Source organism: Telmatherina bonti, assembly GCF_933228915.1.
Source record: "Telmatherina bonti genome assembly, chromosome: 20".
NCBI lineage: Eukaryota > Metazoa > Chordata > Actinopteri > Atheriniformes > Telmatherinidae > Telmatherina > Telmatherina bonti.
Genome location: NC_136618.1, coordinates 32286194 through 32303232, shown reverse-complemented (window position 1 = coordinate 32303232; position 17039 = coordinate 32286194). Strand labels below are relative to the sequence as shown.

At 43.2% G+C, this 17039-nt stretch overlaps 1 protein-coding gene across 1 annotated transcript in view; it reads left to right on the top strand.

Moving 5' to 3' along the window:
* The window catches only part of plppr5b (phospholipid phosphatase related 5b), a gene marked incomplete at its 5' end in the record, with an annotated part of 80883 nt that overhangs the window by 32309 nt on the left and 31535 nt on the right, over positions 1-17039 (top strand). The window contains one exon of the mRNA XM_079259376.1: positions 13779-14029. Within this exon, the coding sequence (XP_079115502.1) occupies positions 13779-14029 (251 nt within the window). The remainder of the gene's footprint in view (positions 1-13778; positions 14030-17039) is intronic.

The window sequence follows — 17039 nt, the reverse complement described above, 5'->3', positions numbered from 1 at the left end:
ACTGTGTTTTCACAGAAACGTGATGGAAAAAGTTCCGTGTTCTGCGTGGAAACGTGGTGTAAACAGGACCTTCGTGGCTCCTGACCAACACTGGGGGGTTTGTGTGGAAGTGTTACCCATGGTACGTGGAAATCTCATTAGATCCAGTCTGTCTGATTTACTGTGGCCTTTGATGAGGACTTTTAGCCGACTCGGCATCTAAATGAATCTGTCAGACTCTGCAGGCTGTGTGAACCAATCCTCTCTCCCGTAGCTTCCCTGGGGGGTCTGATTGCTACTTACTTGTCTCCCAACGAGCTTTTGGGAGACAAAGCTTTGTTGCGTTGCTTGCGTTGGAGGGATGGTGTGGGAGGGTTGATGGTAAACAGCGAAGTTTTAACTGCATCTGCTGGCGAAGCGAAACACGGAGCTTTGCTTGTGCAGGACAGTCTGAACAAGGCGGCGGGGTTAGCGCAGCTTACTGGAAACCTGTTGCTGGTTGCTTTACGGCTCTCAGAGGGAAATCTGCTTTGCTTTGCTGTGTAAAATGGCTATCTGGCCTAATTACACCGCAGAACAGGCTGAAGAGCAGCATGAAGTGAAAAGCAGGGAAAACTTGGAGGCTTGGACCGTGTTACAGCAGCTGGCCTTCATCCATATTCATGTCTGCTTTAGCAGTGAAAAATGTGGGGAGCAGTGGATTTAAATGAGTCGTGCAAATTGTGCCATTATTTACTGCCAAATGAAAGTATTTATAACTCATTTCCCACCTGATGTGGCTGCGATGGATGCTGGGAGGAGGAGAGGAGGAGGAGAGGCTGTCGTGTGAATTTCTTGTTAAGTGGTTTGGAGTGCCAAAGGGAAACACAGGAGCCGCAGACGGCTCACCAAGGCATGGTGCTGGAGCTGAAACTATCGCTGCAACTGATGCTGGAAGACCTCCAACCATTCATGCAAAAATAAGTAAATAAAAACCACAACCAGGTAGAAGCTGTGGTCATACGGTGGAAGAAGCAGGATGACTGCAGGTCTGCTGCACCAGATCTTCATCCTTACTTCCTTCACAGAAGAAAAAAGGCTTCATTTACATTTTTAGCTTCGTTTCTCCTAGACGTCATCAGGGTCTCTAATACCAGTCCCCCTCTAATCTAAAACCAGTGCTTGTGCCGAACATGCCTCCTGCAGGTCAGAGACTTTGTAGTTGCAGACAGGCTTCGCACCCATCGGGGACGTGAAGCCCGTCAACGCCTTCGTAAGACGAGGAAGACTACCTATTTAAATGAAACAATGTGTGACAGCTCCACTCGGCTGGGAAGTCTTCAGACCGCATCATGGACTCACTCATTTATTCATTCATTCATTCATCATCCTAACCGCTTAATCCGATGAAGGGTGGCGGGGAAGCTGGTGCCTATCCCAGCAGTCTTTGGGCGAAAGGCGGGATACACCCTGGACAGCTCGCCAGTCCATCGCAGGGCGCATCACGGACTCATTTCCCATTAATGACTGGAACACAGGACAGAAAACCTATGAAATGTCCTGATGAAGTGAATAAAGACGGTTTTACTCGCTCTAAATGAGGAGGGTCCAGCTCCACAATCCTGCAGGTTTCCCATGTATCCCTGCTCCAACAGACCTGACTCAAACTAATCAGTCACTGTGCAGAACTTCATTGGCTGTTGGATCCATTTAATGGAAACCAGGTGTGTTGGAGCAGGAATACATGGAAAGCCTGCAGAACAGCGGCCCTCGGGGACCAACTTTGGACACCCCTGCTCTAAACCTTCTAAAAGTTCAGATCTCAGGAAACGTAGTGATGTTAATAAAACCTACAAGGAAAACTGGAAGCATTTAAGCTGAGGTCAAAATGCGTCCAGTGACGGAGATTCACTTTGTTCAGCTGCGTCTGGACATGGACATGAAGCATCTTCACCTCACTGGGAGGGTTTAAAACCAGGACTTCTGTCTGGTTTCCAGCTGCATGAAGACACATGTTGTCCCACACCTGCATGAGTGGTCCAGAAGAGAGACTCGGCTCCAATAGAAACCTGGTCCAGACTGAACTTATGTCTGTACCTGCTGGTTAGAATATCCAGCAGTATGTTTACATATCATCTCATGCCAGATTTCTACATGAACACTGAAGAAAAGCTGCAGTTTAAAGGATTAAAACTCAATATTTACTAGTGCTGTGACGATTTTTCTTTTGTCCCAATTCAATTCGATTCTGATTTTTTGGATGCTGATTTGATATATATTGTGATTCTCACAATTCTTCGATATTTCTGATTTTAGTAGACTAAAAACAACAAGAAAAATTTACAAATCATTCGTGTCATTTTTCTTAATTTCAGTGAGGAAAAAAATAACATAACATCTAAGCAGCCAGACCATCATTCTGCTGCTATAACGCCCAAAAATACAAGTAAAAAGATCAACAAAAACAATAAAAATGACAAAAATTTTATAATGGATTATTTTTATTTATTTTGAAAAAAAAAATTTTTTTTTAATAACAAAAAAAAAAAATCTATTTTAAAATTGTGAAGCAAACAATCCAGATATTCAGTTTTTTCAATTCAATTTCCCACCCCCAATATTTCTCACACATTGCTCCCGTGGTTCAGAGCTGCCGTACATATTCGATGTCCTGCTGAGGATGAGGAAATGTAGGTAACGCAGACGGCATGGACGAGTTTTAAACCTTTTTCCATAAATGACTTTTCCATCAGTTTGTCCTGATACTTCTGCAAATACTCCCCAGAAGAACAGCAAACACTTCCTAAAGTTTTCCTTGTAGGTCTGCAGACACAGAGGCGTTTACTACGCCGTGTTCTTCGCATCTCATAGCCAATGCTCGTCTCCAGAAGGAAGGAGAAGTGCATCATATGTGCACAAAAAAAATCTGTGATGTTGACGCATCAGATTCCAACAGATGGGGAAGCAGATGGAAGGTGAACAGCTGGATGTTGAGCAGGACAAAGCTGCTCATGTCAAGCTGGCTTGATGCGTCTGCATTGGACCTCGTGGGACAGACGTGTTCCTGAGCCGTAGATGTGAACATGGTGAGCTAACAGGAGCTGGGCTTCTCACAGCCACACTTTCAGCTTCTGTTTATTATATTTCCCATCCTAGAGGACAATTATCACATTCATTTCTTATGTTTTTATACTCAACCTTATAAAGATATTTCTTTTCCATTTGGGAGGATGTTGCACTGATTGTTGTTGATTGTTCACCTTTACATGAGTTTTAATTCCTCTTTAATTCCAAATAAAAGGTAAAACCGCTTAAAACAGACTAGAAAGGACCATGTAAACACCTCATTCTGAAAGAAGATGGTCATTACGAATTTAAACTTAATAAAAAAAAAAAAAGTGGCATGTTTATTCCCATTTTAAATCCAAGTAGACATACATTTGTCACGTCACTGTTCCAATCTGACCTCTTCCCAACCCACTGATCTAAAGCAGAATTAAGTAAAGGCCAATAAACGTTAAGGGTGTGACGATATGCTTTTGTCCCGATTCGATTACGATTTTTTGGGTGCCAATTCGATTTAGATTGCCATTCTCACAATTCTCCAATATTGCTGATTTTTGGAGATTAAAAAACAAAAAAACTGTATAAAACTTTATTTTTTGCTCATCATTTTTCTTCATTTCAATGAGAAAAAACAACATGGCAGCCAGATCACCTTTCTGCTGCTATAATGCCCAAGAAGACAAGTATAAAGATCAATAAAAAACAATAAAAATGACAAAAATCGATGTTTATTAACAAAAAATTGATTTTAAAATTGTGAAGAAAAAAAATCCAGATTTCCAATTTTTGGATTCGATTTTCCCACCCCTAATAAACGTCATTTCCATGTAAACCTTAAATTTGGAATTATTGTTTCCATGTAAACCTGAAGGAGAGCGCTTTAATTCAGAATTACTTCATTTGGAATAAGTAAAAAAATAATAATAATAAAAAAAAAACAAAAAACATCATGCTTCATGTTACTGTAAAAAACTGTAATGAGACCAGTTGTACAGCCCAGACTGCCAGGCAGCTTGTAAATACTGATGAGTCGTTCATGACTGAGCCGGCTTTAAGAACCGATTCTTTGTCATGAACCAGAAGAACCTATTTCTGTCTAAGAGAGTTGAACTGTCAGAAGGACCAGGACGTTATGTTGATGGGCCCCTCAACATAAGAAACACAACGATGGTGCCACTATGTCAGGAAGGAAGACGGGAGGTGTGATGGCCGTGCATTATACGGTCATAATGCACAACACGGAGTATAGAACACCACGACACGCAGCAGAGTGCATCATAACCGTCTAATGCACGGATCCGAGGTATTTAATTAGCTTATACAACCATGGTCCCACACAGTAACCATTTTATAACACATTTTAAATTTTTTTTTTTTTTTTAAACTTGCTAAACATACTAAAGTATTGGAACTATTTGATGTTGACCTTGATGTAGTTTTTATGGTGAACAACTGTAGTAAAGCTACAACGTGTTTCTCTCATTCACCTGTCAAAAGCAGCTGATCTGAATCCGTTGATTAAAGCGTTGCTATGGTGACGCCCGTGGCGGAGTAACATGAATGTGATTTAACTCGCCGAACTACGTGTGTGTTTATATGAAAATAATGTAGCCAGTTGGGGTCAGAATTCTCACTGACCATGGAATAAACCTACGTATGCATGTTTTCTCCTCTCAGATGAATGTTTTTGTCCCAGACAACAAGAAAACGAAACGATTACCAGAAAATGCTGCAGACAGAAGTGGTTTTCTGTTGTTTATTGTTTTAGTCCTGTGGTTTGTTGTTCCTGAAGGCCTGTTTGTGCAAAGACAGAAAATGTTCGACAACGTGTTTGTTTGCTCTGTTGCTGTTTGTTTGCTCTGAGCCAACAATGTCATGGAGTGTAAGAGAAGCCGAACCAAAACACAGGAGGAGGGTGGATGAAGGCAGCAAACAAGGCTGCAAAACAGCAACACAGACAGACAGCACAAGGAAGCAGCGGATGATTTAACCAAGAGCTACTGAAACCAAGGGGTTCACAATGGAGCAGATGAAGCGAATCAAAGCAGGTGTGCAAATGAACAGGAAGGAAAGCAGAATGTAAAACACAAAGGGGGTGGACTAAAATAAAACAGGAGATTAGGCCCAGAAGCAACCCAGACTAGTAAAGTGCATGAACTGAAACCAGGAAACACAAACAGCGAATGGGCAAAGGCAAAAAATCCAACAAGAACCAAAGCAAAACTCACAAATAATGATGAAGAAAACATGAAGTCCAGCAAGAGTGCAGCAAGGTCAGGTCCAAAGGAAGAGAGTTCCAGAGTGTGTCTGGACCGACGGCGCCGCCTCCGTCAGCAGGTCCAGGTCACAGCTCCTCAGACAACCTGCTGATCTAAGCTGCTGTATGTCTGTAGAAGACACTAAGAATGCCGTCTGAGATGAACGGGAAGCAGCTGCCTGACGATTGGAGAGAAAACTTACCTGGAAGAAACATTTTGAACAACTCGCAGCTGTTCTGGAGGCTTTGCTGAGACGTGTGCGTAGTGCATCGCAATAATCCAATCAATGAAACGATGGCATGAATTTCCTCGGCAGGATGCGACACAGTGGGGTGAAACCCGAGACTCGACATGAGCCTGTAAGGAAAACCAGATTCGTAGGAAATGATGAAGTTACCAACAGAGAATTTAGCCAAAGAAACGCTAAATTATTGACCAAAACACTGAAACATTCCTCCATGATGTTTCTGATCAGCTGCAGCAGATGTCTTCTCAGCAACTCGCGCCACCACGCCCCCCCAAAGCCCCGTGTAAACCCAACACTGGTGAACATAACGCCATGCTGACCAGTCCAACACGTCAGGATGATGGTGAGGTAAAACTATACCATGTTGCTGCACAGTTCCTGGATATTCCCACAGACTCAGCTGTTTTTAAGCACATGTTTTGTGAGAACACGGTAATATAAGAGCTCTGGCAACACCGAGAGGCTCTAAGTGCTTTACTTGTCTTGCAGCTGTTATGCATGGAGTGCTTTCAGCACCGTTGCTCCTGCATCCGTTTCCTTGCTTCTGAAACCTTTTCTCTTTGCTAACAGAAAAGGTTTCAAGCCTTCACACGTGACTTATTCCACATGCATGCTTGCATTGCATTTGTATTTCTGCACGTGCACCTGGGAGCGCTTATTCGTGCAAATCAGTCTGCACATGCCTGTTGCCAGCGTTTACGTCTGCTTCGTGTGAGCCCAGCCATCTCGCAGCTCCGCAGCCTTCGCTTTTCATTCATGCCTGGCGTAGCTTTGCATAATGACTCACAAGACTGTGCTGTTTGGAGAGGATTAAATTTAGAATGCAGCCACGGGTCATTGTGCTCACACGCACTCAACTTAGACTGTGTTTTTACCTTTATGCAAGACTTTGCCAATCATGGAGCAGGAAACCCTGAAAACATGGAGCTACTGGTAGATTGACTGGTAAAATGTAGAAACTGGTCCTTTTCATGACAGTTCGCCACAAGATGCTTCATCTGCGGTCCCATAATGGACATGAGCATTTTTTGCTGACGATACACTGGTGTTCATGCTGATAAAACCCACAGATCTCAGCAGCGCTGTGAGTTCCCCCTTCATCCACTAGGGGCTGCAAAACAGAGCGAATTCCCAAAGACTCCCATGTTAAAAAGACCAACTTCACAGCAGAAATAAACATGTTTACAGCAGAAATAAACATGTTTACAGCCTGGTTCAAAAATCCATTTTAGGTTTAATAGGTCAGGTTTACCTTCATGACAACTGTGGGGGGAGTGAATTTTTTTCTAACTCGCCCGTTAAAAAGTAATTTAATCTTGAAAGTTGGCATATTTAGGGGGCGTGTCCTTTTGATTGACAGGTACCCGATCTCCTGCTTCAAGTAAGAAAAACGTAGAACAACCGCGTTTTTTAGCCGGTTAACAACGTGACTTAGCTTTAGCCCGCTTACCTCCGTTAGCTGGTTAGCTCCTGTTATCTCCAGGTTAGCTCGGTTAGCTCTTAGCTACAGAAAGCTTGGAGTTCACTGGATGTCAATCATCCACCATGACGCTCACAGCCCCCCTCTCAGCTCCACCTCTTTGCCCATATTTGTATTTTCCGGGCGAGACGACACACATGACCCTGCCAAGATGGCGATGGTAGGAACCGCCTACCGAGCTTCAATTCAGCTCTTCAGAAACCTACGGGTGACATCACGGAGGCTCCGCCCATCAGACAGTCACTGGTCTCGCCGCTTCTTCCTGACTTTAACTCATTGGCTGCCAGCTTTTGTTACAGCATGTTTTTGGTAACCAGGAAGGTAAACACCAGAGGGACCAAAATTTCTTTAAATGTAATGGGAGAAAAATTCTGTTTGCTTCTAAATTTAGTTATTTCTATTGTCTCTACTCTTGCCACTCTTTGAGGTGCAATCAACCAAACTGCAAGAATATTTGGTTCTAATCTTTTGATGCTCAGCTCAAACATCAAGCGCAGTCTTGTTTTTTCAACTGTACACTGCCTCTGATCCACGTTAAACAGACCATGGTCTGATTCCACAGTTAGTTGGATTTGTTTGGTGCAGTGTGAACTCCAACCACACTCAGACACAGACCAGTCATGGTCTCCGTTCACTTGCAAATGGACTATCCAGTAAAATAAAATGATGTTTGCCAACCGTTATGAAGCACCAAGAAGAAGGAAAAACACTTATTTTCTGCACACTGCAGTGAAATTAGGAACCCCAACACCAGAGTCCTGCACAGGTCCACTTTTACCTTCCCGCACCCACCCAAACCCGTTGGGATGACCAACCGGACCTGCACAATAACACATACTGTAAATTAGGGCCGTGACGATACGCTTTTGTCCTGATTGATTCGATTCTGATTTTTTGGGTGCCGATTCTATTTAAATTGCGTTTCTGACAATTCTTTGAGATTGATAAGTTTTGTCGATTAAAAACAAAAAAAATGTCTAAAACTTTTTTTTTTTTTTCAATTGGGAGAAACGGCACAGTAGCCAAACCATCATTCTGCTGCTGAAGCCACGCCTCCAATGCTTCTTCCGGAGGGTTCATCGTACTGGGATTTAGCATGAAGCTCATGTAGCTGGCCAAACTCTAGCTCTTACTTTGTTGTGTTTACAAGTGCTTTAAGCCTCTGGGAGCGTGTGATTCCTGCATGGAGATGGGTTGAGGCAGGTGCAGGTGTGATGCCCTTCACCATCCAATCATTCAGAAAAGGCTGGTTAAATTATTTAATGGTGGTTTTATAATCCTGTCCGTTCAACAGGTGATCACATAGTTTTATTTCAGAGCTTTTGATTAGTTGGCAACAATTGAGTTGTGAAGGGAATTTTTAGCAATATAGTAAAAATGCTCCTGGAAGACATCCCCCATCCAGCCTTTAAATGGACAAGAAGGAAAATAGTCACCTGCAACCTGCTGGAACAACATGCATAATAGGGCTGTGACGATATGCTTTGGTCCCGATTCAATTTGGATTTAAACTGGGATTTTCTCAATTTTTCAATTGCTGATTTTTGTAGATGAAAAACACAAGAAAAATGACGAGCAAAAGAAGGTTTTGTACATTTTTTTTATTTCAATCAGGCATAAAAAACAACCCAGTAGCCAGACCATAATTCTGCTGCTATAACGCCCAAGGAGACAAATAAAAAGATCAATAAAAACAATAAAAATGACAAAAATTTCATAATGGATTATTTTTATTTATTTATTTGAAAAAAAACATTTTTTTTTTCAACAAAAACATTGATTTTAAAATTGTGAAGCAAAAAATCCAGATATTCCATTTTTCAATTTGATTTTCCCACCCCTAATAAATATTCATAGTACTGATGAAATTAAATAATTTCTATGCAGATCCATGACACAGACAGATTAAAGATGCCTTGAGGGAGCCGACACGTTGTAGGAACGTTCTCCTGGCGGCCTGGTCACAGTTTAAAACCCAAACCGAACCAAAGGAATCGCAGCTCATTAGAAGCGAGTCCCGGGACCATTCTAGTGCAAATGCCCCCTTAAATTCAGCTCATTTCTGTCAGCCTCTAACTGACCAAACATCCTGCAACTTCTGTCTGTTCCCACTCTGACGTCTGAAACTCGCTGTCCTCAGGTATCCTCCTTCTGTCACCTCCACTCAATGCAGAGCTCTGCAGACTCGTTACCATGACGTCATCGCCCGCGTTCTGCTTTCTCCACCGACTTCCTGCTGGATTTCATGTTGACGTTGAATATTTCTGATCAAGTTCAAAGCCTTAAACGTCCATGTCATCTCAGACCAACCTGTTGGTCAACCCCTCTGACCTCTGACATCCACAGGTGGAGACTGTCTACCTATTCCCAGACCAGTTTAAACAGGATCTTTCCACCACCTGATAGACTTCTTTACCATCTCTGTCAAATTCTGCTTAAATATTTTCTTTTATAGAGAGACAATCTGACCATCTCGAGGTGTGTTTCCATCACGCTTAGAATTGCACAAAAAATAAATATTGCAATAAAGAAACGCTACTGGAAACACCTAAAAAAAAAAAGTCTTAAATATCGCAAAAAAGTTTTTACGCTCCCATGAGGTGGTTTTTTTCAGAGATTGTGACATAGAAACATTTTGCAAAAGTGTAATAGAAACACTTTTTTTTTTACATTTATGTCTCCCTGGACATGACATGGGGGTGATGACCAGTTCATTCCCAGTAAAGATCGCGCAGTGAGGAACAAACAACAACAACAAATTTCAGAATTTTAGAAATTAAAATGAGGGAGAAAAGCTTCAAAAGTTTGTAGCAAATTCTTCCCAGCAAGTAGAAAACCACAAAATAATGCTACGTGGCGACCTTGCATGAACAACAATTTTTGTAAAATCTCGCGAGAGCAACGAGATTTTACGGGACTTGAGGTTAATGTACGACACACCGTTCAATAGAAACACCTGCAATTCGCAGTTGTTGTTTGTTGAAACTTACAAATATCGCTTTTACTTTGTGTAAAAATGTCCTGGAGACGCAGACACGGTCTGTTGTTGCTGAACTGGTTGTTGGTTTTTCTGAGTAGCTCTCTGGAAATGGAGCGCTGTTTTATCACCACCTTATTAAGCATTGAAGTGAATTCTGTGTTCGAACTCTGATATTTCACATTGTTGTTTTTCAACTTTTAATTCTCTGCTGATGTTGAACACATTGTTTAGAAAAGTGTTAGATAGTTTTATTATCATGATCATTCTTATTCATGATTGACTGTATGTGAGTCAGACCCTCGTCTTCTCATTTCTTGCTGCCAGAACGATCCGCTAGCCTCTCCTCTCAGTTGGATTTGGCTCTCCAGAGACTGCAGTGTTGCAGGAATCGCTGTTCGTAATGCTGACTGCAGCTGAAACAAAGTAAATCTATTTCTTTTCATCCATATTTGTCCAGTAAATGTCAGACGTTTGACGCAACGTAGACTCTTTTCATCCTTCTGACATTTTCTCCTTCAGATTGAACTTCAGCCTCTTGCACGTCCACGTCTCCAACAAACTCAGACATTTCATCATTTGATAGAAAATATGAATCTGATGCAGCAACATGTCTGTAAAAAGTAGTTCCAGGATGATGATTAGCATCGTTAGCATCGTTAGCATCTCCTTCTAACATCTGGGAACATCTGGGAAGTGAGGAGACCAGTAGCTGGAATGTCGTCCCGTTCTGGTCTGATGCAGGATTCCAGCTGCTCTACTGGACCTTGTTGCTGGATTTCTGCTTCCATGATGCTCCAGGTGTTTTGTACTGGTTAAAACATCTGGACTGCAGCAGACCAGTTCTCCTGTTCCACCATCAGGTTGTGGTCCAGCATGGTGGAACCTGCAAGGTCTTCCCTGAAAGAGACGTTGTCTGGATGGGAGCAGATGGGTCTCTAAAACCTCAGTTCCATCATCTGATATGTTGTTTATCTTCTTTGGGGAGAAAATGTGACTGGATGAGGTTCTGTTTATTCTGATTATTTACTTATATTTGGAATTGGTATGTGTTTGATTGAGCACTGTTGAAAAGATCACGATCAGTGGTGCCGGTCTGCCTTCAACACAGGGTGTAAAAGCTGGACATTTACGTATCAGCTGACAGCAACCATGCTGCTGAACGATGGCAGGAACGCTGTCCTATAGCAGGAACGTTTCACTGTTTTTCTGTGTTGCTGCCATTTGTTTCTACTGGTTGCATGAAAAGTATAAATAAAGTTTGGTTTTATTTGTCACTTATCGTGGCCTTACGGTGAAGGCATAAACTCTGAGCAGTCTCTAAGGGTTAACAAAGGGGTCTAAGGTCTAAGGGTCGGAACAATTGACCTATGTGCTTTTAGCTGATAAAGATAAACTCTGTAGCTTTAGTTGCACCTTATGTTTCCCCAGTACAGTCAACAGGATGCACTTGTTTAACTCTTCTCGTCTTATGTGACCACTTGGTGTGCTTTAATACCACATGTCACATTAAATAATGTGTTTCTGTCCACATTTATCCGCTGATGACCACATGAGGTGGCTATATGGGGCCCAATGATTCTTCATTATATAGTCTGGAAAAGCCAAGAATTATGCCAGTGTGGTGGAGCTATGGTCAGGTATTTAATATGACATGGCCTTTTATTCGAATGTTTTATCTCTGATTTGTCTCTTAATGTCTTACATTTGTCCTTTATTGGACATGTTACTATATCTGATCACTGCATTAGACATACATAATAGGGCTTTGACGATATGCTTTTGTCCCAATTTGATTCAGTTTGGATTTTTTCGGTGCCAATTCAATTTAAATTGGGATTCTCACGACTCTGATATTGCTGATTTTTGTAGATTAACAAAAAAAAATTGTACAAAACATTTTTTTGCAAATCATCTTTTTAATTTTACTTCGGAAGAAACAACCCAGTAACCAGACCATCATTCTGCTGCTATAATGCCCCAGAAGACAAGTTAAAAGATCAATAAAACAATAAAAATCACAAAAATTTTATATAATGGAATATTTGTATTTATTTGAAGAAGAAAAAAAAAAAAGATTTTAAAATTGTAAAACAAAAAATCCCGATATTCGATTTTTCCAATTCGATTTCACACCCTTAATTCATCATGTCTCAGCATGCTAACCCATGAAATCCTAGAACCGCTCTGAGTCGTCAAAGATCAGGTTACGTCTGCGATGCGGACACAAACTGCTGTATAACCAGTTATTTTACAAAACAATATCCAAATTTTAAAGACTTAAAATAAACCATCATTACTTTTCTTTCACATGATTTGAATCCTGCAGGATCAACAACAATATGGCTCGTTTGTGTATTTTTTTTGGCTAATGAGTTATTTTGCACTTCATGCTCACACCTGTATCATGGAAAACACATGAAGAAATGCATCTGATGCAGCTTTCAAGTTAAAGGTGATCAATGTGGCTGTTGAAGAAGGAAAGAGGGCTGCTGCACTCTACAGCCTGGAAATTACAGTACTCCAGAATTACAACACTCTTCTTTGGTTGAAAGGTTTTATTTCAATTAGTGCCCCATGAAGAGTTATGCTTTTTTAATATGCCTTTCATAAAGCATGCACTGCAGGTGTTTTGTTTTGCAAACTCATTCCTCTTTCTTCCTTCATTCCTTCTGTCTTCCATTAAACATGAGTTCACACTTTTGGACTGTGCAACTCTGTGTTCAGCATGTCTACATATACCTCCTGTATGCCAAAGGATGGTATGGGAGAAGAGAGGAAGTCTGAGATAACTCTGAGACTGTTGCATTGTGAGGATACTGGCACGTGATGAAAGAACATTTCATAAAAACACCAACACACCATGACAGGAAGATCCCAGGCAGTCAATGAGCATCTGTATTGGAAAACAAAGTCATGCATGGCTCCACTGTGGCTCTGCAGCCGTTGGAAGCAGACAAACTGAGTTAGATTCATGCCCGACTAAGCAATTTTGGTTGTGTCTCTGCCTTTTTCCCAAAGCTAGTTAGGATGAAGGGGGTAGGGCCCGGGGTTGGAGTCATCCATAAAGCACAAAGTGCCCACATTTCAACATTCACATCTAAAAGTGGGACAGTGTCAGAAAGATGAGCTGCTTGGCGAGCACTTGGTGACTGAGTCACACCATGCTTGACAAAACCTATTTGATGCTTGTAAAGAAATGGACCTGTCAGCATCTAGAGCCCCAGCACACTCACTGAGCGAGACACTGATTAAAAGTAGAGCTCCAATGATAGAAGAAGAAAAAGCCTTGATGTCTTTGAAGCTTCGCTGCCTGTTTCATTAGGCGTCTCACCAAAATGCCCTTTAAAGCCTCGGTTGAAGTGTTTCACAGCAGCACGAACACATGACAGTGATTGGAAAAGCTGCTATTGTTGCCTCGGCAAATAATCCCTCCTGGAAGTTTGAGCGTGATTGTGGTGTGGGGAGCTCCTCTCAGTGTGTGTGGATGAAAACCTGTTTGGTAATTTAGTGTGACAGAGGATTGGGCAGCCATGGAGGGGAGGCAATTATTTCTGTTAAACCCCTTCAGTCTCTGACACAAAGCCTGGCTGGTGTGGTTTAAAGCAGCGTGTCTCCACCTGGCTAACTTACAGACTCAGCATCACGTTTACAATCAATTCATGACTGGATTGTTTACTCAGGGAAGTCCTCAGAGTCATAGTGTTCAAATAAACTATTCAAAGCCACAATCATTGTTTTAATCCTGCTTTTCCCATGTTTTCTGTTTCATAAGGTGTTCTTTCTTCTCAGGCGTCTACACCTTCGGCCTCTTCACCGTTGACATCTTCGTCAACGCTGGGCAGGTGGTGACAGGAAACTTGGCGCCCTACTTCCTAACGGTGTGTAAACCAAACTACACGGCGTTGGGATGCCAACAGGCCCTGCGCTACATCAGTCACCAGGAGGCCTGCACAGGAAACCAAGACGACATCCTGCAAGCCCGCAAGACCTTCCCCTCCAAGGAGGCAGCACTCAGTATCTACGCTGCGCTCTACCTGGCAGTAAGTTACTATGTCTACGCTGCGCTCTACCTGGCTGTAAGTTACTATGTCTATGCTGCGCTCTACCTGGCTGTAAGTTACTATGTCTACGCTGCGCTCTACCTGGCTGTAAGTTACTATGTCTACGCTGCGCTCTACCTGGCTGTAAGTTACTATGTCTATGCTGCGCTCTACCTGGCTGTAAGTTACTATGTCTACGCTGCGCTCTACCTGGCTGTAAGTTACTATGTCTATGCTGCGCTCTACCTGGCTGTAAGTTACTATGTCTACGCTGCGCTCTACCTGGCTGTAAGTTACTATGTCTATGCTGCGCTCTACCTGGCTGTAAGTTACTATGTCTACGCTGCGCTCTACCTGGCAATAAGTTACTATGTCTACGCTGCGCTCTACCTGGCAATAAGTTACTATGTCTACGCTGCGCTCTACCTAACTGTAAGTTACTATGTCTACGCTGCGCTCTACCTGGCAATAAGTTACTATGTCTACGCTGCGCTCTACCTGGCTGTAAGTTACTATGTCTACGCTGCGCTCTACCTGGCTGTAAGTTACTATGTCTACGCTGCGCTCTACCTGTCTGTAAGTTACTATGTCTACGCTGCGCTCTACCTGGCTGTATGTTACTATGTCTACGCTGCGCTCTACCTGGCAGTAAGTTACTATGTCTACGCTGCGCTCTACCTGGCTGTATGTTACTATGTCTACGCTGCGCTCTACCTGGCTGTAAGTTACTATGTCTACGCTGCGCTCTACCTGGCAATAAGTTACTATGTCTACGCTGCGCTCTACCTGGCAGTAAGTTACTATGTCTACGCTGCGCTCTACCTGGCTGTAAGTTACTATGTCTACGCTGCGCTCTACCTGGCTGTAAGTTACTATGTCTACGCTGCGCTCTACCTGGCTGTAAGTTACTATGTCTACGCTGCGCTCTACCTGGCTGTAAGTTACTATGTCTACGCTGCGCTCTACCTGGCTGTAAGTTACTATGTCTACGCTGCGCTCTACCTGGCTGTAAGTTACTATGTCTACGCTGCGCTCTACCTGGCAATAAGTTACTATGTCTACGCTGCGCTCTACCTGTCTGTAAGTTACTATGTCTACGCTGCGCTCTACCTGGCTGTAAGTTACTATGTCTACGCTGCACTCTACCTGGCTGTAAGTTACTATGTCTACGCTGCGCTCTACCTGGCTGTAAGTTAATATGTCTACGCTGCGCTCTACCTGGCTGTAAGTTAATATGTCTACGCTGCGCTCTACCTGGCTGTAAGTTACTATGTCTACGCTGCACTCTACCTGGCTGTAAGTTACTATGTCTACGCTGCGCTCTACCTGGCTGTAAGTTAATATGTCTACGCTGCGCTCTACCTGGCTGTAAGTTACTATGTCTACGCTGCGCTCTACCTGGCTGTAAGTTACTATGTCTACGCTGCGCTCTACCTGGCTGTAAGTTACTATGTCTACGCTGCGCTCTACCTGGCTGTAAGTTACTATGTCTACGCTGCGCTCTACCTGGCTGTAAGTTACTATGTCTACGCTGCGCTCTACCTGGCTGTAAGTTACTATGTCTACGCTGCGCTCTACCTGGCTGTATGTTACTATGTCTACGCTGCGCTCTACCTGGCAGTAAGTTACTATGGCTACGCTGCGCTCTACCTGGCTGTATGTTACTATGTCTACGCTGCGCTCTACCTGGCTGTAAGTTACTATGTCTACGCTGCGCTCTACCTGGCAATAAGTTACTATGTCTACGCTGCGCTCTACCTGGCAGTAAGTTACTATGTCTACGCTGCGCTCTACCTGGCTGTAAGTTACTATGTCTACGCTGCGCTCTACCTGGCTGTAAGTTACTATGTCTACGCTGCGCTCTACCTGGCTGTAAGTTACTATGTCTACGCTGCGCTCTACCTGGCTGTAAGTTACTATGTCTACGCTGCGCTCTACCTGGCTGTAAGTTACTATGTCTACGCTGCGCTCTACCTGGCTGTAAGTTACTATGTCTACGCTGCGCTCTACCTGGCAATAAGTTACTATGACTACGCTGCGCTCTACCTGGCTGTAAGTTACTATGTCTACGCTGCGCTCTACCTGGCTGTAAGTTACTATGTCTACGCTGCGCTCTACCTGGCAATAAGTTACTATGTCTACGCTGCGCTCTACCTGGCTGTAAGTTACTATGTCTACGCTGCGCTCTACCTGGCTGTAAGTTAATATGTCTACGCTGCGCTCTACCTGGCTGTAAGTTAATATGTCTACGCTGCGCTCTACCTGGCTGTAAGTTACTATGTCTACGCTGCACTCTACCTGGCTGTAAGTTACTATGTCTACGCTGCGCTCTACCTGGCAGTAAGTTAATATGTCTACGCTGCGCTCTACCTGGCTGTAAGTTACTATGTCTACGCTGCGCTCTACCTGGCTGTAAGTTACTATGTCTACGCTGCGCTCTACCTGGCTGTAAGTTACTATGTCTATGCTGCGCTCTACCTGGCTGTAAGTTACTATGTCTACGCTGCGCTCTACCTGGCTGTAAGTTACTATGTCTATGCTGCGCTCTACCTGGCTGTAAGTTACTATGTCTACGCTGCGCTCTACCTGGCAATAAGTTACTATGTCTACGCTGCGCTCTACCTGGCAATAAGTTACTATGTCTACGCTGCGCTCTACCTGGCTGTAAGTTACTATGTCTACGCTGCGCTCTACCTGGCTGTAAGTTACTATGTCTACGCTGCGCTCTACCTGGCAGTAAGTTACTATGTCTACGCTGCGCTCTACCTGGCTGTAAGTTACTATGTCTACGCTGCGCTCTACCTGGCAGTAAGTTACTATGTCTACGCTGCGCTCTACCTGGCAGTAAGTTACTATGTCTACGCTGCGCTCTACCTGGCTGTAAGTTACTATGTCTACGCTGCGCTCTACCTGGCTGTAAGTTACTATGTCTATGCTGCGCTCTACCTGGCTGTATGTTACTATGTCTACGCTGCGCTCTACCTGGCAATAAGTTACTATGTCTACGCTG